Source organism: Leptidea sinapis, chromosome 47, assembly GCF_905404315.1.
Source record: "Leptidea sinapis chromosome 47, ilLepSina1.1, whole genome shotgun sequence".
Classification (NCBI taxonomy): domain Eukaryota; kingdom Metazoa; phylum Arthropoda; class Insecta; order Lepidoptera; family Pieridae; genus Leptidea; species Leptidea sinapis.
In genome coordinates this window covers 5197976-5224702 of record NC_066311.1, presented here as the reverse complement: position 1 = coordinate 5224702, position 26727 = coordinate 5197976, and the positions used below count along the sequence as shown (strand labels likewise).

The 26727-nt window shown below is 40.1% G+C and overlaps 1 protein-coding gene across 2 annotated transcripts in view; it reads left to right on the top strand.

Moving 5' to 3' along the window:
• The first annotated feature begins 6557 nt into the window (after positions 1-6557).
• Positions 6558-26727, top strand: part of LOC126978077 (E3 ubiquitin-protein ligase UBR1) — a 71045-nt gene continuing 50875 nt past the window's right edge. Inside the window, exons 1-2 of one of the 2 annotated variants that reach the window (XM_050826786.1) lie at positions 6558-7011; positions 13020-13138. In XM_050826786.1, the coding sequence (XP_050682743.1) occupies positions 13050-13138 (89 nt within the window). In that variant the 5' untranslated portion in view covers positions 6558-7011; positions 13020-13049. The remainder of the gene's footprint in view (positions 7012-13019; positions 13139-26727) is intronic. The other variant, XM_050826787.1, reaches the window with a different exon arrangement.

The window sequence follows — 26727 nt, the reverse complement described above, 5'->3', positions numbered from 1 at the left end:
GTTTTTTTGATTAAAAATCGCCTCTACTTATACCATCCTATCATGTAGGTATGGATTTTTGAATGAGATAAAATGAGAAAGCAGTTTTGCAATAAAACATGCCGTAGCATTTTTGATGTGGTTAGATCACGCCATCAACAACTTCTGTAAAGTGTTACTAGAAAAAAAAACAGGTTTCGGCACTTGAATTGAATATGATTAAAGCTAAAGATTTTGATGCTACATGTCATAAAGTAGAGCAGACTAAAATTGATTTTTTTGACAAACTAGTACCAAAACTTCGAGAGCTTCAAATATAGTGCTTGCTCTCGCAATATCTTGTGAAAAAAAGACGTGGAAAAGATGTCTCTTCATTACCTAACAAATAATTTTAATAAAACCTGTGTGGATTTTCACATCGAAATATTTTTTATAACCAATTTATTATATCGAAATGACGGAATCATTATGTCTTCAAGTAAAAGGGGCTACGAAGGCCCAGTTAGATTCTAATTTGTGGTTTGAGATATGCTACGGACCAATAACAGCCTCCAAAAAACACGAAGTAGCTAAGGGCAAAGCATAGGATGGGTCCCCATTTGAAGAAATATGTGCGGTAACATTTTAAGAAACTGCTGCTATAAGAGAAAAAGATATAAGTACAAAAAAATGTTGACACTGAAGTCTTACAAGGTAAAAATCTGAAAATAAAGGGAGCTGGCATTGCTTAAAAACAATAAGTGACCTTTGCTTGGAGTTAATGTGTGTGAGATAAAGTTTGCGTTTTGTTATAGAAAATACTCAGTACTATAATAATGGAAAATTGGACAAGAAATATTTTGCCCTGATTCAAATCCAAATGTACTCAGGAAAAAGTAAGAGCTTATTTTTTACTGCACTTGTGGACTTTAAAACTTCGAAAAATTAAGACGTACATAAATATAATATTTTTTATCAATTTCTTTCTCAATTGAACATCCATTGGAACCATTAAAAATAACTTACCCGGGGCATACTTAGTGGTTTTTTCTATTTAAATTAAATATTTCAAACAATATTTTCCGTGATCATCTAGTGAACCGTACCGGAGCGCGCAAAGTACTGCGCGATTTACGACTTATGACGTCCCTTATGCGAGCACTGACCGGTTCTCATTCTTCTCATTTTATCTCATTCAAAAATCCTACCTACATGATAGGATGGTATATTTTTAATCATAAAAACCAGTAATTATATTACTAATATTTAAGTACACGCATAACAAAAGCAACAAGGATCCAACAAAACGCAAACTAAGCAAAAATTTGTCTACCTACGTAAAAAAAAAGAACACCACTTAACCACGAAGGAACCACAATTGTTAACTTCCGAACAACTGTAAAACACACAAAACTGAAACAATAAAAGTGGGCGAAAGAAGTATCCCACTTCTGAAATTAGGAAATAAGATCAAAAAGAGTTTTTAAGCTTCTAAGAATACATTTCAAACAACACAAAGACTAATATTCGAATAGAAATCGGGCAGAGTAACGTCCTAACTAGTCAACGGTTGCAGCGAAAATGTGTCGCCGCTAGGGAGACGTCGCCTTTTATAGACGTCTTGACCCTGTCCACCTGTCACTGTCAACACAATTTAAATAATTAGTCACTACAAAGTACAAACAATCAATACGAAAACGGGCAGAGTTTCGGTGAGATGTTCAGTATCCGACGTCGAACGAAGTAATTGTCGCTACGACCTGGGTCTTCCGCGTAGGCCCTCACGGGCCTCAGGGTAACTGATCGGGGCGATGGCCCCTTTCAGTGGTATAAACGCCGCCTGCAACTACAGGTGGGGCTCTGGGTGGGACCGGTTGGTCCATGGTGTCATTTTCGGTGGTATCCTGCTGCAGTGTGATCGAGCCCGCGTGGTGTCGCGAGTGATCTGCGGACTGCGGCAGGGTGGTAAATCCGTGGTTGGCTTGCGCCCGCCGCTCAGCAAGTTCGAGTCCACCGGTAGTGTACCGGTGAGCGCCCATGAGCCAGCGGCGAGGAAGCAGTCTTGTCACGCAAATGCTGGGATCGCGCTCCATCGGCGCGCGCGAACATAGAGGTGCTCAGGCGACGAACGAAGTCGTCCAGGCTCTCCATGCGCAGGTCTCTGGAGATAACCTGATTCCGTACGAAGCGTGGTGCTCCGGAGATGGTGCGGATCGTCAGCGACTGCTGCGCTCGCAGCGACTTGCGACCCGTCTCGCTTGTCAGCGCAAACCAGGCGGGGGCCGCGTAGGTAAGTCGCGTGCGAACGTACGTCTTGTATAAATCAAATCAAATCAATCAAATCGGGGACCATTCGACGATCTCGCCCATGAGTGGCACCGGGGGCGGCAATAGGCGCGCCCACCCGATGGAAATCGCCTGAGTCTTCGCCACGTTGACCTTGAGTCTCCAGTCCTTCAGCCAGATGGGAAGCGCGTCCAGTGCTCGCTGCATCTTCAGCGCTGCATGCGGGGCATTCAGCGAGGTGGTAATGAACGCCGCGTCGTCGGCATACAGAGCTTAAATGGCGCCGTTGGCGACTGGAATGTCGTCCGTGTATCTGTTGTAGCAGACGGGCGACAGGCAGCTTCCCTGGGGCACACCAGCTCGGATGGGGTGCTCCGTGGACAGAGTTTCTTCAACCGCCACTTGAAAACGTCTGTCTTCCAAAAAGATGGCCACAGTCTTAACTACTCGGCGAGGAGTAGTAGACGTGGACAGCTTGTACACGAGGCCGTGCCAGACGCGATCGAACGCCTTCTCCATATCGAGGAATACTGCAACAGACTGCTCTCGCTTGTTGTAGGCGGTAGCAACATGGTGCAGTATCCTCGTCACTTGTAAAGTAGTGTAGTGTTCGGCACGGAAACCGAACTGTTCGTCGCGTAGCTGAAGATGGGGCGTGATGTGCAGCAACAGTAGCTTCTCGAAGACTTTCGAGGTGGTGGACAGAAGAGTGGTGGGACGGTAACTCCCAGGCAGCATGATGTTTTTGCCTTGCTTGGGAATCAGGATGACTCGGCCGAGCTTCCACGATGATGGAAAGTGCCCGGTACGGAGGATTCCGTTGAAGAGCCGCGTCAGCGTCGCGATTGCTCGTGGAGGTAGGTGACGCAGGGCTTGGTTGGTGACTCGATCAGGGAGAACACGAATGGGTCTTCTGTCGGTACTATCGGCGACTCGAAGTAGTTCTTCAGATGTCGCTCGATGGTCTCTACGTGCTGCACATCCGAGGACGGGTTGGGTGTAAACTGCGTCTCCAGGTAGTCCGCAAATATCTCCGCTCAATCCTCAGCTCGGTAACGTGGGGTTCCGTCACTGGCCATGAGGGGTCTAATCGGGGAAGGCTTCCCGGAGAGTTGGCGGCAGAGGCGGTGCATGCCGGACCAGTCGTCACCGGCTCGCTCAATGGCGGAGTGCCAGGATTCATCTGCGACTGTCTCCAGTGCGTCTGAGATCTTGGCAGCCAGAGCGTTCAGCCGCGTCTTCATGGTCGGGCACCGCAGGTTTTGCCATTGCCTTCGCAGCTTCCTCTTCTCCTCGATCATCGCTTGTATGTAGGCAGGGAGCTGGGGTTGTCTATGAGTAGATGCAGCGTCGAGTCTGGACTCTCGAAGCGCATTGGACACTGTTGCGCTGAGGTCCGTGGCGAGTTGGTCGATGTCTGCAGGGCTCTCTACTTTAAAGGACGGCGAATGTTCGGCCATGTGTTCGGCGAAGATTCGCTAGTCCTGGTGATGCTTCGGAGAAGGCAGCGATGTCGTCATCGGGGTCATCTTCAGCGTCAAGAGGACTACTTGGTGATGTGGAGATCGGAGATGAGGTGGTCATCCAGGACGTCTAATGACGGTGCGGTAGCTAGGCCGCGCGTTACGGCTATGTCGAGGACGTCTGGCATGTGGGCTGCACAGTACGGGTAGTGCGTCGGGACCTCTGGTCCTAGCACCTCGTAGCCGTAGCGATCTGCGTCGTCCAGTAGGCGTCTACCATCTGGACTCACAATAGTGGAGTTCCACGCCGTGTGGTTCGCGTTGAAGTCGCCCGCGACGATCGTCGGCAGCGGCGAGTCCAACAAGGTGTGGACATCAGCCACTGCGAGTCGATTCTGCGGCGGCTTGTAGAAAGCGAACACGTGGGTGGGCTGACGCTTGATGCAGATCTCCACGCCTAGGGCGTACGACGTCTGCAGTTGAGGTACTGGCAGCAGTTCGTGGATGACGTTCCGACGGACCAAGACTGCTAATCCCCTTTAAGCAGGTGATCGGCGAGGTGTGGTCCTCCCGGTAGACGTAGTATCCGGAAACCTTCAACTTGTCTACTGGTCTGAGGTGAGTCTCGCTGATCAGGGCGATGTCCAATCGACGCTGAGAGAGCAAAGTCTTGAAGAGACGGGCTTTTGGTGATGAAAGCCCGTCGGCGTTCCAGAACGCGATGCTGAGCTCAGCCATAAAAGGTGCAGAGCTCCGTGATGCAACCCAGGATCAGTGGAATAGGGTCACGCTGCTCCTTGTTAGCTATCAGCACCTGGTTCAGTGTGCTGATAACCTAGGTAAGTCGCGGGTCCAGCGGCGTCACTCGCATCGCCTTCGTCCCCTCTGGGGGGGCAGCGACCACGGTTGTCTGGGACGTTTTGCTGCGCTGGATAGGTTGCGGCGCGTGGCGCAGTAGGTAGCGCAGTGCGAGGTGCGGCAAGTGGCACGGTAAATGGCGCGCCTTGGCGCGCTTGTGCGCGTTTACCACGCTTGTGTCGGCGTTTACCCGGTCGCTGTGGCTGGTTGGCGGCAGCCATGAGCGAACCGGGTGCGTCAGCCTCCCATTGGAGGCCACACATTTGTGGGCAGTGGTAGGATGCGCGCGCGCAGCTGAGGCAGTGCGTGCGATGGTGCCAGCCCGGTGGTTGCGCGTCTCCTTGCGGAACACCGGGTGCGCACCTCCACAATTGGCGCACGTCGGCGGATCCTGCCTGGGGCGCTGGCACTCTCGTGCAGGACGATTGTCCCCACACCGCACACAGGCAATGGTCCAGTGGCAGTTGTGGGAGTAGTGGCGAAACTGCTGGCATCGGTGGCACTGCGCAGGTCCCCTTCTGCCGCGCCACGCCTCAATAGTGATCCCGGGCATACAGAGGAGCTCTCGCACCTCATATACCCGGGATGAGATCCGGGGTTCGCTGGAGTTGCGCGAACATCAGGCATCCCGATCTGCCCGGGCGAGCGGGGATTGTGGGTCTGAGTGGCCGGAGTGGGGGCGGCGGCGGTGGTAGTCGTAGTGGAAGCAGCGGGGGTTGGGCTCTTCTTAATCGCGGCAGTAGTCGCGTATGTCGGGCTGGTGCGGAGCGGAGGTAAGGGAAAACGCCCCACTGGGATACTCGGTTGCGTGGTGGCATAACGCGGCATGCGTGGGTGAGGCGCCTGCGCTGTATGCTTCGCCGTTGCAGGCGTCGCCGTGCGTATAGCAGGGGTTGTTGTGGCCATCGGTCGTCGCCTGGGCGTACCCGGTCGGGCGACGGACGGGGCCGGTGACCTTGTCAGCAGGCTCGTGGCGAAGGTCACCGGACGCTATCATCGCGTCTAGCCCTGCTTGAAGGCCAGAGATCGCCGACACAAAAACCTTCCGGCGGATCGGGCGCGGTCAGGTCGCGCGTCACTGCGACAATGGCGGTGGCATTCTAATTCTGGTGATATATTTTTGTTTTTTTAATTATTTATTTTTCACCTTGCCTCTAGGCGCGGCCCAAGCGGAGGTGCTGGCCAGCACCCCACCAGCCTGGTTCCCGGGGCTTGCGACTGGTGGCAGACCGGACCCAGACCGGAGGGGGTGTCGTGTTGACCCAGAACACCAACCGTGGTCAAAAAAAGGGTTTCAGTAGGCGGTATCGCTGTACACTGAAACGCTAAAAAGGGCCCGAGCGCCGGTGCGAGTCGCGTAAATGTCAGCAGACTCAGCACACGAAGGCAGTCGAGCTCTCCAATTGTCGCTAACTGTTCTGGTACCGCTTATATAGCGGTCTGTCGGCTGCAAGTGGCGAGAGGTGACGCCACGTCTTGTAAATTTTCTTGTGTTTCTAAGAATACCATATCTCTATAATTTTTACACAGATTTTTTTATTTTCTATTGCCAATACCAAAAGCTAAATATAAAAAAAAAGAGTTAATATACTTCATTGAAATTTAAACGAGTGTCATTGGTTCTTCAAGTCAAAAGATAAGCTTAGTGAAATATGTGTGATGCAGAGAAAATATCTACCTCAAAATGGAATGCTTTTCCCGCCACTAGTAATTCATAGTCCTGTACGTATTATCTTCTTTGATAAGGTAGTAGTCACTGTCTACGACTTGTCGATCAAAATCGGTTACAGCACCAATAGATTCGCTTACATTTTCATTCAGAGATGTTAATTTCTCTCGCACGCTTTGTCCCATGCTGTAGTATATTGTAAGTCTGGTGTATATTTTATAAAAACACAGTTTTAAAAATATTCATAACTCACTCAAGCCCGTTAGTAGGATAAGTCCACGGTTCTGGGTGACACATTGCTGTGCAGTGAAAAAAATAAATGACATGCATAAATGACATGAAATGTGAAAAGTCTGAAAGTAAAGTGCAATAAACTTTAATAAATTAATAAAATATTTTTTGTTTTGTGTTACAGTGAATATTGAATGAGGATTGAGAGAAGTTATATATATTTTAATGTTCAGTCATTGTAAAAATTTACAGCGATATTAATAGTATAATTAGTATTATATGAAACCAAAAGTGACGTAAACATTGTCGTAGATGTAGATGCATTCTTCGATCGTGAAATGTCAAAATTTTCAGTAGATGGTTACTTTGCCAATTGCCAATTAAAATAGAAATCGTGTAATTGCGCTGGGCTCGTGTGATTTTGTTCAAAACTCACAACATAGCTAAATTGTGTTATTATAACTCACAGTGTTACGAAACGATAAATGTTGAAAAAACTCTGTTGGACAAAGAAAACGTTTGGATGATTTTACACTTCTAATTCAGGTGAGTTTTCTTTTGTGAATATATTCGACGCAATTTCTATACAATCGTTCAAATAAATTTACGTAACATTTTATGTGTAGGTTAATTAATAAATTATATATTGTATTTTAAAAATAATCATTACTGAATCATATTAATTGTAATATTTTCAATGTTCAAAAATCTTTACTTAATACGTTAATAAAACACTGGTCCTTAATTATGTGGCCCTTAGTCACATAATTAATTTTCCATTGCAAACTTAAGTATCTTATTATAATCCACCCCCATTAATTTACTTTTATGTATTTTTAAAACACCATTATCTTAAAATAGAGGCAAGGCTTGTAGTGAGTGTATGGCTTTGTATGTTTACAACAATTTGTGCATTAACTTCTTGCATAGTACTGTCATAAAACAATATCCCTATGGTATTTCCAATATGAAATTTAAAGTATCTATATTTGCTATACATACATATCATGTGTTTTCAGCCTTAACAAGGCTGTACACATACTTCTTATGTCAAACTCATTGCGATAGAGGAAGTGATTGGTGCTCTCGATGCTCTCCTGATCATCTTTTGTAATGTTGCTAAGTCTTATGGAAAGTTAGGCTTTATTAGTCACAATCTCTTGAACACTGCAAAATATGAAGAATAATTGCTTTAAAAATGATATCTTCAATGTTTAGAACAGGCTTAATACAATTAGGTTAGTGTGGGAAATCAACAAGGCTTTAAATGTAGAAGTAAACCTTTTTGCTAATGGTTTTAATTACTAATGTAATATTAATTAATTTTATCATTTAATTAATTATAATGATAGTAAAATTGGTAACTTGGTCCGACCACCCCAAGGTTTTCCAGACACAGTCCCAGCATATTAGCACGCAAAACCTTTATAGTCTAGGAAGCACATCAGTGTTGGCTTGCAAAATTCTTGGTTTTTCTCTACTAATTGTCTTACCTTGACGAGTTGCTCCCTTTTACCATGACCCCTTACAAAACCAGCCTGTTCTTCAGGTATTTGGTACTGTAAGAATGACATCAGTTTCTCTTTTATCCCATAAAGCTTTATTTTGTTAGTATGAGATGTGTCTCTGTGCTCCTGTGTCCTGCTGTGTCCTGCCGTAGTAGTCCACACAAAAAGTAGATCCTTTTGTGTGGAGAGCAATAAGCTTCTTGTTTAATTCTTTACATTCATTTCACCTTTGACCTGTTCTCCATACCTGGTTGCAGATATCAAGAGGTATATTAATACCTCCAACCTCAATTTGCTTTGGTTTTGGCATACACATTGTCTCTACCATCCAATTTATAGGTTTTCAGTTTTCGTAAGGCATATTGTACTTATGCTTCCAGTATCTTTGGTTGATTGTTTCCATATATTAGCAAGGGATGTTCTGTGTGTTGTTGATAACTATTCCCATAGAGTGCCTCACTGTATGGCCACCATCTATCAGTTGATAAATCTCTGTTAGTAGCCTACCTGCACCGGCATCTACAGCGCACTTATTCAGTATTAATTCGCGGGCAATATTCTTAATTATTAGGTATAGATCTTGTGTGCAGTGTTTTTGAGTGCTTCCATTCCAGAAGCAAGCATCCCCCTTATTCATAATGGTCCGCTAACTTTAAACAGCCGCTTAGGAGAGTTTTTTCTCATTCTGACTGAGGTCAATAGAAGAGGACAGAGTGAGAATTAGCAATGCTTTAAGTTAGCAGACTATTATGAATAAGGGGGTTACTCTTTTGCATTGTCAATCTTTTACTTCAGTATAATAAATCTATGTTTTAGATATTTTTCTATGTTGTTGATGTTTCACTGTACTTGCCACTCAGAAAGTTTTATGAGAAAAAGTTTTTATGTATGCAGACATGGCTAATTGTAATTAATTAAAAATATGTGATTAATTACGAGTAAAAATACCACAGTAAGAATTTCAATTATCCCTCCATATATCTTGAGGGCTAAAGGGTGTGTTATTGTAAAAAGGATGTGCATCGGGAACTTTTTAGTGCAATGATTTTTGTATGTGGCCTTAAACCAGATGAGTTTAAACATACATTTGATCGACTTTAAATAGTGCTTATGGATGAAGGCCCTTCTAAAACAACCATCTACTGTTAACATTTATGACAAATTCGTTCTAACGAATTTAAACGCCATTGTCGTTGGGGGATGAAGAAATAAATGGTCGTCCTTTGCCGTAACTGCCGTAGTTACAGAGTAAAAGGTAAATTGAATTCAAGAAAACAAACGAATTAGATAGTTCGCAAGATTCTACACGAGCACCTATGCGTGAGAAGAATAATTGCGCGCTGAGTGGCGAACAATCTCATTGTAGATCAGAAGAGATTTGAAGCAGGCTTGTCTCGGGGCGTTGACGACATAGTGACAGGTGACAAATCTTGGATTTGTCAATACGACCCCGAAACAAAGCGATAGTCGACAGTTTGGCTGTTGCGAAACGAACCAACGATTACCAAAGGGAAGCGATCGAGATGCGTAGGTAAAATTTTCGTCGCGAGTTGCTTCGCTGTATTAACGCCGAATGGTATATATACTACAAAATGTCTGCCAGAAGTTATCACTGACATGGATGAGCGACAGGCGACTGAATACCGGGCTCCGCGACACGACAACGCGCCCGCGCTCTCTGCGTTCAACACAATGGACTTCCTGGACACGACATCGGTCAAAGTCACGTGTCAAATTCAAATTATTTATGTTATAGTAACCTTTACCACACAAACGTTTTTTAACAATTCTTTTGAATAGCGTAATACTTTTGCTTTGAACATTTTCTGGGATCCTGTTGTAAAAGCATATACATCGCCCCACAAAAGATTTGCTAACTCGACTAAGTCGAGTAGTAGGCATTATAAGCTGTTCCTGGTGTTAACATTATGGTTATGACAGTTTTTGGCAAATTCACTTATGTACCTATGAACATTATCAAGAATATATTGAGAAGCAACAGTCAAGATGTTAATTTCTTTGAATTTTGCTCTCAATGATTCCTTAGGGCCTTGGTTATAAATAGCGCGAATAGCCCTCTTCTGCAGCACAAATATTGTATTAATATCGGCAGCGCTGCCCCATAGCAATATACCATAGGATATAATACTATGGCACCCTCCTTACAGTCCTGATCTATTCTTTTTATTCCCTAAAATAAAAAATCAACTGATAGGGATCCAGTTTCCGTCGCCGGAAGCTGCGCTCGAAAAGGCCGTAGAAGAGGTCTCTGCGGCAGACTAGAAAAAGTGTTTCGAAAACGTGGTTTAAACGCATGAGACTTTGTAGAGAGATAAAAATCTTCGGCATAATTTTTTTATAAATTTTAACCTACATGAATAGCATGTCCCACATACATTTCATATCACATCGGTAAATTTTACTTTTATGATAACAAGAGGGTCATTGACTGTGTGACCTAGTATCTTACAATACTTTATCAATTCTAATACAATATTACCTGATGGTATGTGATCGCCAGATACTCACTTGTAACAAGAGAGGAATCACAAGAGTGTTGCCAACCTTATCGGCGATGAGGAGAGGATCTTACAGGGTGGCAAGGTTATACCTGTAGCGCCACCGAAGCATGTTACAGGGATTTAATACAGGGTTATTGGTTATTCGACGTATAGCCGTTAGTAGGTGATAGTGGTGGTTTTGCTATAACAGCACTAAAGCACATTATATATAAGGGCGGTTTTACTGTCACGCAGAATTTCATCCGCGTGCAGACCATCAGAATCATATTCTTGTATTTTTATTATCTATGTTTAATGTTCACCAATATATTTATATCTCATTTATAGTACCTAATGCCACCGTTATTATATTAAATTCAGTTACGTACAGATTATACTATTATTTAATATTTATTTATATAACAATTATTTATTTATTTTTATTTGATTACACTACAAATTAAGAAAAACGAAAAAGAAAATATAATATTTAGTCATTCCCTTTGATACCTACCTACACAAATTAATAACAATGGGGAGACTAATGCAACCGTCTACTCCAAATGTCACGAGGGGCTGCTGAAAACCAGTGTTGTGTTGGTGTCTTCTGTACTGACCAACAATATACTGAGTCAGCTCCTTTTAGCAGGGAATCACGCTCACACTGTTATTTTTATTTATTTATTATTATTTTTTTATAATATTTGTTATGTTATTTAATTTAGTATTTTAAGATTTTAATTAATATTGTAAATTGTTGTGTTTTTGTGTGAGTTTTTTTATAGATAATAAAGTATTTATATTCTATTCTTTTATAAATGAGCTATCACGCGTGCTGCATGGTCGCGGAATGCGGATTGGTTGCAGCTGGGACATTGTCTTGCGTGTGGCTCCTGGGTTCGGAGTAAACGTGCATGCGGACCAGTTTTGCTCCAAGATAACCGCCCTAAGTCTCTACGTTGAATAATAATAAAATTGACACACTCTTACACAAATTATCTTGCCCCAAACTAGGCATAGCCTGTTCTATGGGTACAAGACAATGAATGAATGTTGAATGTTTCAAGTACTGCAACACTTTGCCATCTCAATGGCAGAAAATTAACAAGTGTTTTTCTTTAAGTTGGCATTGATCTAAATTTTATTTATATATCATCGTTAGTAATATTGTTTATTGTTGAAAAAGTATTTAAAGCCTTCGTTTCGTCGTAATTTTTTTGGAGATATAAAAATAAATATAAGTATGGATGAAGGTACAAATATTTACCATTTTTTTATATTCCACATTTAAAATGAGAATACAATAACATAGCATAAAGGTTGCTAACTCTATGAATTTTTCAACACTGTCTTAGCGCACTCTGTTGGTGCATTTGAAAACTAATTCACGTACCGTAAGAATCAGCACAATTCGGCATTGTGCGCCTCTGTGTCGTATTATTCTCTGTAATTGGAAAACTAGCAGTGGTAACTAATTATCATATATTGACGACCTGTATAGCCGAGTGGTTAGCGATCCTACCTACTAGCTAGAGATCCCGGGTTCGAATCCCGGTAGGTGCAAGCATTTATATGATAAATATGGATGTTTGTTTCCGAGTCATGGATTTTTAAATGTATTTATGTATGTTTATATGAATTTATGTATGTTTAAGTAAGTGTATTGTATTAAATATATCATTGTCTTGTAACCCATAACACAGGCTATATATGCTTAACTTGGGGCAAGATAATTTGTGTGAAAAGTGTGTCAATATTATTATTATTATATATTAAACCCTATCACCGTCTAACGGGCATACATTTTATAATTCTAGTGTTCATCTTCATATATAAACTTTGACCGTAAAATTTCTCACACTACTTTTTGTACAAGTACACAATAGATTAAAGCGTCCTAATTCCCCCCACCTCACCATATCCTCCCACTTGTGTCGCCTATTTATTGCGAAGATGTTCTACTTATAGATTTTATATTACATTGACGTGGGAATGGGCTGTGGGTGTAAACACGGCTTAACCCTGGCTGTCTGCTGTTTTTTTTTTAATATCTTGTAGTGCGTGTTCAAATAATGCAGGTCGTTCAATACAGAACTGAGTATCAACGCGCGCGTAATTGAGATTCCACTTGTCGACTTATATTATTACTATTATCCTTTCTTGCGCCGCTTCTTCTCTCTCGGAGCGCCATTTGTTTCCGACGCGGTAGTAGTTACTAGTATATTAGAAATGATATCAAAAAGGATTCTAAAAGAATAAATTTTGAGGAAATAAATGCCTTTTATCTGCGTACTGAGCTAGAGTTCCCGGCTTTGAATCCCGGTAGGTGCAAACATTTATATGATATTATAAATCTTTGTTTCAGAGTCACTTATATGAGTTTAAATGTATTTATGTACGTTTAAATATGTATATTGTATTAAATATATCGTTGTCTTGCGGGCTTTGCCTAGTTCAGGGCAAGATAATTTGTATAAAAGTGTGTGAATATTATTAATTAATTAACAGTTTAATTTATAGATTGTTTTTTATCTCATTGTCATAGAACTCGGAGAAGGGTGTGAGGTGATTTGCAATGAGCTCCCCGCCTCCGGCGCAGGAGGAGGTTGAGGTGGGTGACGAGTCTATGGAAGAGGACTCACCCGAGATGATACCGGCTGATCGGTGAGTACTCTCTAACAATACACCCCGGCTTGGAAGGAGAATATAGTGCTTGATATATGCAAGCCTATAGGTACTAATCTTAAAAATGGATGTCGGGTACAGAATTCAATAATCGTTATTGTACACAACTGACCCGGCAAACCACTTTAAATAGTGGGAGGCTTAGCACCGGATGCCGGCTAGATTATGGGTACCACAACGGCGCCTGTTTCAGCCATGAAGCAGTAATGTTTAAGCATTACTGTGTTTCGGTCTGAAGGGCGCCGTAGCTAGTGATATTACTGGGCAAATCAGACTTAACATCTTACGTCTCACGGTGACGAGCGCAGTTGTAGTGCCGCTCAGATTTTTTTGGCTCTAAGGGTTTTTCAAGATTCCTGAGCGGCACTGCATTGTAATGGGCATGGCATATCAATTACAATCAGCTGAACGTGCCGTCATCTCTTATTTTTATTTAAAAAAAACATTGTATTGCCATATAAATTAAGTACCCCGCGCGTGCTTATTGTATTCAGAATTGTCTATGTAATGAAATGTATTATTTGTATTGCGAATATGTATAGGTATTGCTGTCAATAAAATGTAGGTTCTGGACAAGTAATCACCAACGTAAATCCTATTACTCCACTGCTGAATATCTAAATGATCAGACAGCCTGGGACTAGATTGTGATTATTTTATAGCGATAGAAATGACTGTACAATATTGTGTATTTTTATTGAAAAGAGCGCAAAAAAAGAATGCTGGGAGAGTTTCTTGTGCCGCTTCTTCTCTCTCAGAGCGCCATTTCTTTCCGAAGCGGTAGTAGTATCTAGTAGTTATTAGAAATGACATCAAAAAGAATTCTAAAGGAATTCATTTTGAGAAAGTAAATGCCTTTTATGCCTTTAACATATCATATACTTAATACCTTCTCTGAATCCATCAAGGAAGCCGCCAGCGCTATATTAAAAAGGAAGGTACATGGCCACAGCATCAGATTTCTTTCTGACAGTATGGCGGTACTAACAGCGCTGAAGGGTACCACATACAACTCAGCACTAATACGAATGTCACCAAACCCTGGAGCAAGTTGCGTCTTATAACCGGGTAACTCTACAATGGATCAAGGGACATAGCGGTTCGTTGGGAAATGATGCAGCGGATGAAGTTGCAAGGCGGGCATCGGCAAATATAGTGACTGGTCCATTGCCCCTTCTGCCCTTGCCCTTCAGCCAATTGCGCTCATGGATACGCTCTCTCACCAACGACCTACATAACACCCGATGTCTCAAGCTGTAGACAGTCGAAGTAGGCGATACCTGCACTATCGCCCAAACTGACACGTAGACTTATCAGCCTCAACAGACATGACATCCGTATAAAGGTGGGCACCCTAACGGGTCACACATCACTAAACAAACACCTTTTCACAATCGGCGTAACGGACAGCCCTAAGTGCAGAGGCTGTCTGGCCGAGGACGAAACGGTCGCTCACGTAATCCTGTAATGTGCGGGGGTGGCCAACCAACGGGCAAACACCTTAACCAATACGAGGTCGCTCCAAGAAGTCTGTGAACACCCCAGGAATGTTCTGAACTTCTGAAAGGAGCTGGGCTGGTTGGAGTTACTGGCCATTACTGCACGCAAAATGTACCCATGCTAGTGGTTTAATTGCGGAAACAGGAGCCCCTATACCATACCATACCTTCTCCGAAACACGCTGCATCTACTGGTATAAGTATAATTGCGATCGGTTTAGTTGTTTTCGCAGTATAACCGAATGAAAAAACGGCTCGGCTGTCCATTTATTAGTATAGATGATAGATAAGCGAGTAATATAGGCTCTATCTAGTAGAAGTCGGAAGAAGAAGCCTTCCCGAATACAATATTCTACAAAAATATAATAATTTTAATTGTTAAGGACAAAAATTTATGATTTATGAGTCACATACGCGGCACATACGTCAATTGTTTTCTAATCATAGAAAAACGGCTAAGCGCAGTTACTCCAGGAAGTGCCTGCAACTCTATGGAGTACACACACATTATATTACTAGTAATTTACAAATTTAAAGTCATCTACTGTTATTAATGCTCTTCTAGCTACTAGTACAGATGTATACTATCTCGGGGTGAGGTCCTGGTGATCTGTAATACAGGGTCAACCTACTTCAGACACCAGCTACTCACAAGATTCTAGCTGTTAAAAAATTTATCACTACTGTACTGTTTTAGCTTTAAGATCTTTTCGAGGAGAAAATAAATATATATTTATTATTATTATACTGTTTTCACCTCTGCGTCAGACTTTTATACTAGCTCCTCTCTAAAGAGGAGCATCAATTTTTTTTCTGATCCACTTGACCCTGTAGCACTGCGTAGAGATTTGTAGTGTCTCTAAATTTTTTTACGGCATAATTTATTGAGGGAAGTTCGGATTTATGATTCAGGTTATCATCGGGTCGTATTTCATCAACAAATTTCTCTTTTAAATATAAAATTACACCCGCACGTTGATGTTAAGAAAACGAAAGACGACATATATAGCCCATTGGTAATGCACCTGCCTTCTGAGTCAGACGTCCCGGGTACGAATCCCGGTAAGTGCAAACATTTATATGATTAATGTGGATGTTCGTTTCCGAGTCATACGTGTTTGTTTCCGAGTAATGGGTGTTTGTAACTATTTATGTATGTTTAAGGTTTAAGTAGGTTTTGAATGTTGCGCGGGAAGTGCAAAGCCTTTTTTACCAGTGGCTTTAGATATGACGAAGATTATGTTTGGCAAACAATAGGTTGAAAAATTCAAAAGTATACCTTTCTCTGACAACACCATTCAACGCAAAATAAGCGACGTGGCGACTGATGTTTGTGATCAAGTCATAGAAAGAATAAAAGATAGTACTTTTGTGCCCTTGCACTTTGATGAATGGTGAATCTTAAATCCGTTTTTAAATACAGCTATAACTGAGACAAATTTGGCGAAGCTCAAAGAAAATCTGCTGGATTTACCTGCCGATAGGATGCTGCAATTGGAATTTAAGTCTGTCAATTTAGATAGCTTTTGGTGAAAAGGGAAATATGAATACCCAGAATTAACAATAGAGGCTTTGAAGTGCTTGATTCCATTTGCCACCTTCATCAATGGCCCAAATTAAAAGTCAGGAAAGAAATCGCTTAAATTTGGAAACCGATTTAGTTCCCAATGCAATGCAAAGCGAAAACGAACCCACGATTTATTCACGAGTGTGTGCCGAGAACACTTTCCGTGTGCGATGAAAAATGTTCAGTGCCGTTAGAGAAATTGAATTAAGAATTGTCTTTTGTTTTATAAACTAAATTATTCACACAATTCCTTAATTGTAAATTGAATTAAATATATCGTTGTCTTACATCCAAAGTACAGGGTGTTACAGGCTATGCTTAGTTCGGGGCAAGATAATTTGTGTGTGTCAATATTTTTCATCATCACCATCATCAGCCGGAAGACGTCCACTGCTGGACAAAGGCCTCCCCCAAAGATCTCCACGACGATCGGTCCTGCGCTGCTCTCATCCAATGTATTCCGGCGATCTTGACCAGATCGTTGGTCCATCTTGTGGGGCTTAATATTCTCACTATCATTATATTATTTCTGGCGTTCTACAACCGCGTGAATTGGAGGCTTCTTGCCACTCATAATTGATTAGAATCAGCTGCCGGCTACAAGAGTATATTTCCCAAATATTGTTCTGCCATGGCCCGACTTATTTGACTATGCAGATTGAGTACCAGCTAACCCCCTTATTCATAATAGTCTGCTAACTTAAAGCATTGCTAATTCGCACTCTGTCTTCTTCTATTGACCTAAGTCAGAATGAGAAAAAACACTCCTTAGCGGCTGTTTAAAGTTAGCGGACCATTATGAATAAGGGGGTAAGTGTTTAACAACGCTTTCTTTAAACCTGACTAGCCCACTACCGAATATATCGAGCTCTGAATTATTGGAAAAGAAATATGGCAAAGACCTTGTGTATTAATTTAATCATAAATATTTACTTGCTAGTTTTTTATGGCTACCCATTATTTTATAGTACACGAACGTTTGATAAGTTTTTATGTACAGCATTGCAACGTTAATAAAATTTCCAGCGGCTTCGATAAACAATTCGTTGTGTCAGAGGTGAGTTTTTTTTCGATTTTAAACAAACAGCATAATCTGGCATGGTTATCTGTTCGATGAACCACGTATCCCTACTAATATTATAATTGTGAATGTAAGGTTGTTTGTTACGCTTTTACGCCGAAGCTACTGAACCGATTTTGATGAAATTTGGTACAGCGATAGGCTAGAGCATAGTTTCTCAACCTTATTTTGCTCACCGCCCACTTTGAGAATGTTTTTTTCTAGAGTATTTTCGTGTATTTATTTGCCTTTTTAGACTATATTTTTTAATCTATCCACGCCCCATTTGCGCCATCTCAATGCCCCCTAATTTTCTCTGGGTCTTTTACTGCCCCCCCAAAAGTCTCAAACGCCCACAAGGGGGCGTTATCGCCCACGTTGATAACCTATGCTAGAGCATGGGAAAGGAAATAGGCTAGACATTTTATCCCGAAAAAATGCATGGTTCCCGCGGGATTTGTAATAAATACAAAAAGTAGGTCTTGTTTGCCACAGCAATCTTCGTCGAAATAAGTTTCATATAATATGTTGGGAACGGGAGCGAAAACGGGAACCGTAACTGAAATAGACCATAAGATAATGTGTTCAATTCCAAACTTGCTTATTATTTTTAAAAACCCTTAGCTACGCGGACGATATCGCGGGCATTAACTAGTATAGAAATAAACTTGCGAGGAAAATATAACTTATGAAACGGACGAGTTGTATTATGATTAGCGTAGTAGGTGATATGATGTGATTGTGATTGTAGGTAATGATATGATGACGAGAAGAAACATTAAATTAAGCGATATATTATAGAAAAAGTAATCAACCACTGACATACTGTGACGCGGGAATGGTAATAATATGTACTACATTCAGAGTTTCATATCAAAAGAGCGAAACAATATGGCATAAGTTAATTTAAGTACTAAATCTTCCTCTACATTGTTCGGTTTTACAAAAATATCACTAGGTATGTCATAAAAGTGTTTTCACTTTATTGATTCTGTAAGATTTCTACCGGAACCGTACCGGATGTGTACCCAGCACAAATTAAATTTGAAAACAAACGAACCCGCGATATCTCGCGTTCCGTGCGAGCGCTCTTCTACTGAGCCAACCATTCGAGTGACGAATCTATACTAATATTATAAAGCTGCAGTGTTTGTTTGTTTGTTTGTTTGTTTGAACGCGCTAATCTCTGGTCCGATTTGAATGATTCTTTCAGTGTTGGGTAGTCCATTTATCGAGGAAGGCTATAGGCTATGTTTTTTTTTTTCAATATTAGGGATCCGTAATAAAATTGCTATTTTGTAACACAAGGTGTAAAATCGAAAACATATTTTTGCGTGCGCTGCAAAAACTATTGACAATAGAACAAAATGATGTACAGGCTATAATATAGGCAATATTTTATTACTTATAAAACTATCGCGTGAATTATACTTTATATGGCAAAACAACGTTTGCCGGGTCAGCTAGTCGTTGATAATTATTGAATGTCTTGTTCATCTCTCAGGTTGTGGCTTCATCTACAGGAAGAAATTGACTTAGATGTCGCTATTTCAAATCTAAACAATATGTTATTTTTGTTTTCAAATTTAATTAGTGTATTTAATCTCAGAAGTGAGGGTTATCACTTTAAAAAAAAACTGATTATTTAGATTAGAATAGGTAAGTAATGACATAACATCTATCTTCGCAATATTGACTGAGATGTAGTAAAATTTTATTACCGTACGGCACTGTGTGGTCAACAACGTGTCTCGCCACACTTATTCTTTCTTTTAATATTAGCCAAACGATGAAATATTTGTTTTTAATTGTTTATAATTATTTTTTACGTACCATAAAGTAGCAACTGATATTCAGTCATAGAAATAAAGACACTCTCTTATTAAAAGCACACTGATGAATTTTAGCACGTCCGCACGTTGGCTTTAATTCGGTCAAATGTTTATTTGTGGCTATATTTCTTTTGCCGTGACGCCGTTACCGTTAATCTAGTACATGTTTTTTTATAATATGACAATGCTACACTGTCAAGTGCCAAACTTGTTGATTTAAGAAAATTTATTGAAATAGGCGTTACTTTGCGGAAATCCATCATTTGTCTTTAAACAATTCGACATTTTTCATTCGACGAGACATTGTCTCGTGCCAGATTTTGGCGAGTCAACACGTCCTGAGGTTGCCTCGTGTAGAGGCGAAACACGCGTCGAATTGTTTAAAGACAAATATTGGCGGAATTAACACTAAAGAAAACTCAAATCATTTGGATTCTTGATTTAAGGTCGAATGAAATTCAAATATTTTTTTTATTTAAAATAGGATTCAAAATCACTTATTGAATGTCAAAAACTAACACCCATTCAAAATAGACTGCCTCAGACCTGAGAAGAACGGGCGCGACAAGCTCGGCGGGTTTTTTTAAAAATAAAAATATGGTTACAATGTAAAATGGTACAATTAAATTTATTATTTAATAGCCTGAAGGCGGTCGCTCCATTCCCAATCTGTGGTATCATTAAGAAAGTCATTTATGTTATAGTAACACACAGTTATGTACACAAACGTTTTTTAACAATTCTTTTGAATTTCGGAATACATTTGTTTTGAAAATTTTCTGGGATCTTGTTGTAAAAGCATATTCATCGCCCCACAGAAGCGGGCTTTTGGTTCTTTAATAAAAGTATGGATTGCAATGTAATACCGTTCAATAAACATTAATAATTAAAGAGCCTGAGGGTGTCAGCTTCATTCCCAGTCTGTGGTATCATTAAGAAAATCGTTTAAATGCTATAATAACCTTTCCCACACAAACTTTTTCTTAACAATTCTTCTAAATTTCGTAACACATTTGTTTTGTACATTTCCTGGGATCATATTGTAAAAGCAAAAACATCGCCCAATCGGAAATATCCTACGGGTTTTAATTTAACTTCTTGATATTTGATATTTGAATTTAAACGTGATACATCTGCACGTTTCTGAGGAATAAGAACATTATAGACAGACATCAAAGTAATCCTATAACGGCTATTGCTTCCTATATACAGTCGCGAGCAAAAGTTTGGAATCACTTACTTGAAATTGGTTCCGCGCGATCTTGCTTACCTACTACTTAAATAATTTTAATTATCATAAAAATACTGTACACGTACTACAAAGCTGTGGAATGAGCTTCCTTGTGCGGTGTTTCCGGGTCGATACGACATGGGTACCTTCAAAAAAGCGCGTACACCTTCCTTAAAGGCCGGCAACGCTCTTGTGGTGGTGATCACTTAACACCAGGTGACCCGTACGCTCGTTTGTCGTCCTATTCCATAAAAAAAAAATAACATCATTTTAAAGGTTCAACCTTAAGTGATACCGAATTCATTAAACTCAAGCCAGTATTTAAGAAGCTATACCGGATTAAGTGAAGGACTAACGACGTAAGTGATTCCAAACTTTTGCTCGCGACTGTATTATACAGATTCAAATCACAGGGCTGACTAGGGTAAAGTTGACTTTCTCGCCCGTGAGTTTCACGTTTTTTCAAGAAACCTTTACGTCATTATGGCTTCCTTGTGTGGTGTTTCCACGACGATACGACATGGGTAGCTGCCGGAAATAATATAGTAATAATAAAATTGACACACTTACACAAATTATCTAGATATATACGATATATTTCATACAATATACTTACTTAAACATACATATATACTTATAAACATCCATGACTCGAAATAAAACATTCATATTCATCATATAAATGATTGCACCTACCGGGATTCCAATCCGGCACCTCTAGCTTATAGTAGGCAGGAAAACTAACCTACGCTCCTGTGCTTCCTCTGATGTGGCAACAGAGTTTGAACAGTCGTGATCACCTGCCATCAGGTAACCCTACTCTAGTTAGTTCTCCATTTTTTTCTCCTCTTTTCCATAAAGAAGGCGTTAGTTGTAATTGTATATCGCCGGTAGACGTGCCGCGTGATAAGCCGCGACATTGGCAGCGGTCTCAGCTAACCGTGGCCAAAGATAATGTTACATACACGTGCCGCCAGCCGCGACTCCGTATACGATTTGCATTTATATACTGGTCCGTCTTGAACATCGCACAATCTTGTTTGTATAACGCGAATATATTGAATATAATACCGTTTTTAACGTGTTTCATTATGACAATTATTGCTGAGATTAACATTCCGATATTTCGCTGTTGCTATACAGTCTGCATTTAACTACGGCGCCATTAATGTTTAAAATTGTGTAAATTGTGATCAAATACGTCGACTTCATCGTTATGTCTGTTATATTCCCTGGTAATTCTATTCAAGGGAGAGAAATAGCCTACATTAATTCCTGCATAGTTACAGAGAAATGGATCATATTTCTTACACGCTCTCGGTTGAGTTTTTGCAACAGCGAGGTTTAGTTTTGATATAAGATGAGGAGAATCAGTGAAGAATAATATTATATATAGGTACACACATTAACCAAATGTTATGAGTTTTTCTTGAGGGTTAATTTCGCTAAGACTACCAACAATTCGACACGTATTGAGTCTGTACACGAGGCATCTTCAGGAGATGTTGTCTCGCCGAACTCTGAAACGAGACTGAGACATGTCTCACGTGAGACGAACAAGTGTCGAATTAGTGGTCGATAAATCTTAGAGGAATTAACACTCAAGATAAATTCATTTGGATATAATAATTGAATTAATCCAAATGATTGAGTTTTCTTTAGTGTTAATTCCGCCAATATTTGTCTTTAAACGATTTGACACGTGTTTCGCCTCTACACGAGGCATCCTCAGGACGTGTTGTCTCGCCAAAATCTGGCACGACACTTAAAAGACTTGTCGAATTGTTTAAAGACAAATATTGGCGGAATTAACACTAAAGAAAACACTAATCATTTGCATAATTATGGATTTCCGCAAAGTAACGCCTACTTCAATAATTTTTTTAATTGTATTAATGTCTGTAGATTTAAGGGTGACAATGAATTTCTTACCACTTCGTCTAATTATTGAATTTTCTGAAGTGGTGGGGGTATATATAACCTTTTATACTGTCGTTTTTGACCTACCGGATAGTTGATAATATAACTAGAAATATTATTGTTTGTTTTCCATCTAAATAAATAAATTTGCTAGGGGTTAACGCACTGCATTGTTATGGGTAGGGCGTATCAATTACCACCAGCTGAACGTGCTGCTCGTCTCGTCCCTTACGTTCATAAGTGATTTTAAATCCTAATCTGAATAAAAATCAAATATTTTTATTTGATAAAATTATTTGTAAGTACAATAAAAATGAGGACTGACAATGAGAGAGCAATCACCATTCATTGTTCTTCGTTGTTATCGAATTCAGTTTATATGAAGTGTGCACGTGCTCTTGGCATTGTTCATATTTCGTGCAATGTCAGAAGTTCGGCGTTGAACTCGTTCGGAACACGTTTGAGAGAAAGCTTTTGGCGTTACCTCAAGAAAGTCCAAAGCATTGTTCGTACTTCGTGAAATAGATGTATTTATAGGAGTGTTTACAATTATTACTATCCCTTTCACCGGCTGAATGACAAAATTAGATGAGCTTATTAGGTGCACCTAGATATGAATCTCAATTTTGTTTGAGGTACCTGTGTATTGTTTTAATAGAACATTGGAATCTCTTCAATAATACCAAAGTCAACACAAATCGCTATATCCAATTTGTACAACTGCGTGATTGGTGTGATAAACACCTAAAATAGACCTAAAATTGCATATGTTATTCTCATATCATTTCTCATTCTCATAACTGACTTACTTAGAATTCGTAAGGGGAAAAACCGGTGCAAGAAACTGCATGTTTTCTTTCTGCTCGTAAAAACTTATATATTGTGGTGAGTTTGTTATTTGATAACCGTATATTCACTCACACACACTCTTTGAAAAGAAACTGCACTATATAATCAACGCTCAAACAGTTTCCTGTACAAAATCACGCAAAACAATGTTAGCACCTGCTAGCGGTAGATTAGCGGCATCTAGCGGTAGTGGAAAGAACAACATAATTGAATCTAACTTAGTTTTGAACAAACTTAGGTTTAACAATATCTATAATGTAGACCCATGCAGTCTGATATGGGCGTTTCGACATTGTGCTATTGAAAAGAAGTAAAATTTACAGCAACCCCAATTTTCAACCCTCTTCTTGTAATTCACGAATCGAAATAAAACTATCCTGAAACGAATCAATATGTATGCAGCGTGCAAAATATGATTAAAGTCGGTTCAGTAGCTTAGGAATTCACCGCGGACAAACACCGTGACATGAAATTTTCTGAACAGCCGATGGGACTTCACTATACAAGTGTATACAATTACTTACTGTTAAAGATATCTAATGTAGCGTAGGACGAGTAACAATCGATTTATTATTTCTAGTGCTATAAGGCTAGTAAATGCAAAACCTTAAAATCGTGAGCCTTGGAATTGTTCGCGCTTCATGCAATGTCACCAGTTCAGTGTTGCACGAGTGTATGTTCTTGTGGATAAGAAGACAAGACAAGACTACCTTGCCTACTTCCTGTCTTACCTTATGTGTCGTAGACGGATCATTCGTAATGGACAGAATTATCTGATACAAGAAATATGGCGTCGCGAAAGTGCAACTGTTGCAGAATAACAATATAGATTTGTAAGTTAATCTAGGAAAATACTATTGATTTAAGTAAAGTAGGTCTTATACCAACAAATAGTGCTCTTGAATGGTTTTTGATCACGTAGACGGCCGGATCTTTTCCTGTCACAAATACAGGAGGTCTCATTGTACCTATTAATAGCTCGGTACACAAACATTTTACTAATACCAAGCATATGGAGACTTAAAAATTGCATTTGGATCCATAGCTACTTTGTATAATGCAATCACAGCGATTCGGTTCTCTTTATCACCCCACTCCATTTTAATATCGCTAAATATTGTACAATGTATTGGCGCCAAAATGAGAAAATCAATGAACAATCATATATTATACAAAAGACAGATTCCAAATTCAAATGTAATATTTTGTTTATTTTTTATTGTAACAGTATTTATGGCCAAGTGACAGATTGCCCGGTAAACGGAATATTCGCGGGCAAAGTCACGGGCGCCCGCTGGTATTATATCTATTATCGATAGTATTATTACTGCGCGGAGGGTTCTCCATTCTTTCATTCAACGCAAGCTTATTAATATGAGCTAACATCGACCACAGGTAGCTTAGCATTTTTCATTTAAACAAAACAAAAACAAGTGTACACCGCGTCCCATCATGTCATTGACCCAACGAAAATAACTCTCATGCGTTTCGTGTGCCTTATTCCCAGATACGTAGAGGCTATATTTGCGTGTGCTCGAGGCTCTATCCCGAAGCGAGGCTGCGGCATGATTTCGACGACCTATTTATTATATTTGGATGGTCTAATGAGGTTTTTAAACTGCACCATATAAAAATGATATAAAAATAAATAGTTGTTTTCGCTCTGGAGCTACTGGGCCAACGCGATGATTATTTATGGCCGTCTTCAATAGCCTATCGACAGATAGCATTGGACTATAACTAATAACAAACTATATTGGACATAACCATGGATAGATAAGATCTTGTGATTAAACGGCGATAGCAATCTATCGTTCATATCTATCAAAACCGTTAACCGCTGGAAATCCTTCCGAGAGTTATGGTTTATATACTAAAAATAAAAGACACAGTCAGCATCTTAGTTTACCGAAAAATAAACTAAAAATAGCCAACCGACGCCGACGTCTACACTTAAAACGCCTGCCATTTTGGCGCGCTTGCATACCTTGATGACGTCATAGTCCATGACAACAAAAAACAAGTGGAGGGGTAGTGTTGACAATTGACATTTGTTGTTGTACGTTTACGTCAAATTTGCTGTGACTTACGTCGATTTAGGGCTGTTCTACACGTTGGCGAATGTATGTTACATGTTGGAAAGACATTCAGTTTTCCTCAGTTACAACCAATATGAGGATGTGCGAATAAATGGATGTGCTATCGGCTGCTGTGCTGTTTAAATATATACTCCATTTGAATGAATTTTACGTATTTATAAATTATTATTCGAAATAAATATGTACCATAATTAGATTTTAATTAAACACTCGATGAAATATATATCAACAAATGACGCATTCGATATCATAATAGTTTCATCACTTAAAAATTAATTTCTACTCGATACCTCAACGCGTTCCCGAGATAAAGGGTCTTGACAGACAGAAGGACGGATGGACAGACAACAGAGTGAGCCCATAAGGGTTCCGTTTTTCCCCTTTTAAGGTACGGAGCCCGGTCTGATACTGATTTATTGTCAGCATCTAGAAAATGTAGCATATTATAATGTATCTCCGCAGTCAAAGTAATCATTAGAAAAGATTTTTTTTGCAGGTACTACATACTACCGCTTTTCACTGCTATTTGGTGATTACCTCGGCACTAAAACTAATGTCATTTCTACATGACCATGGCCTGAATTCTTATAATAGCAACAAAAACCTCGTGGCTTATTAAAACGCGGTGTCACCGAATATCTATTTCTATCGCGAATTAGAAGCACACGTCTTACGTACTGTTCTTTACCGGTTCGAAGGATCTGTATGTACTATTAGGAGCTTTCTTTACACAAACACCGTATTGGCCGAAGTATACAAAAGAAGGCGTAAAAGGAATTTATTTTCTCATAATTGATACCTTTAGAATTATTTTTGATGTCATTTCTAATATACTAGATGCCTACTGCTACCGCTTCGGAAACAAATGGCGCTCTGAGAGAAAAAAGCGGCGCAAGAAGCTCTCCCAGCATTATTTTGTTTGCGCTCTTTTTTAATGAAATATACAATATTGCACTGTCATTGCTATTGCTATAACAGTCTTGAAAAAAGACCAGGTCAAGAGTAGATACCCTTAACCATAGGTTCTCAACGTGGGCGATAACGCCCCCTTGTGGGCGTTTGAGACTTTCGGGAGGGCAGTAGAAGACCCAGAAAAAATTAGGGGGCATTGAGATGGCGTGGATGGGGCGTGGGTAGATTAAAAAATATAGTCTAAAAAGGCAAAATAATACACGAAAAGAAGAAAGAAAAAAACATATTCTCAAAGTGGGCGGTGAGCAAAATAAGGTTGAGAAACTATGCCCTAAACCGAAGAGCATGTATGAAAGGAATAATGAAAGTGGACGAAGCGAAAGTATGTAAGGATCGTAGCAAGTGGAAAGAAGTGGTCTCTGCCTACCCCTACGGGAAAGAGGCGTGATTATAAGTATGTATGTACTAAAATAATATTCTATTCCTATTATTATTACTGTACACTGCGTTTATTAATAAGACCGTTTATATTTATTATCTATACTATATCGGATGTAGACCAGTCTAAAATTAAATTTTGTACGTGTGATTAGCATAAA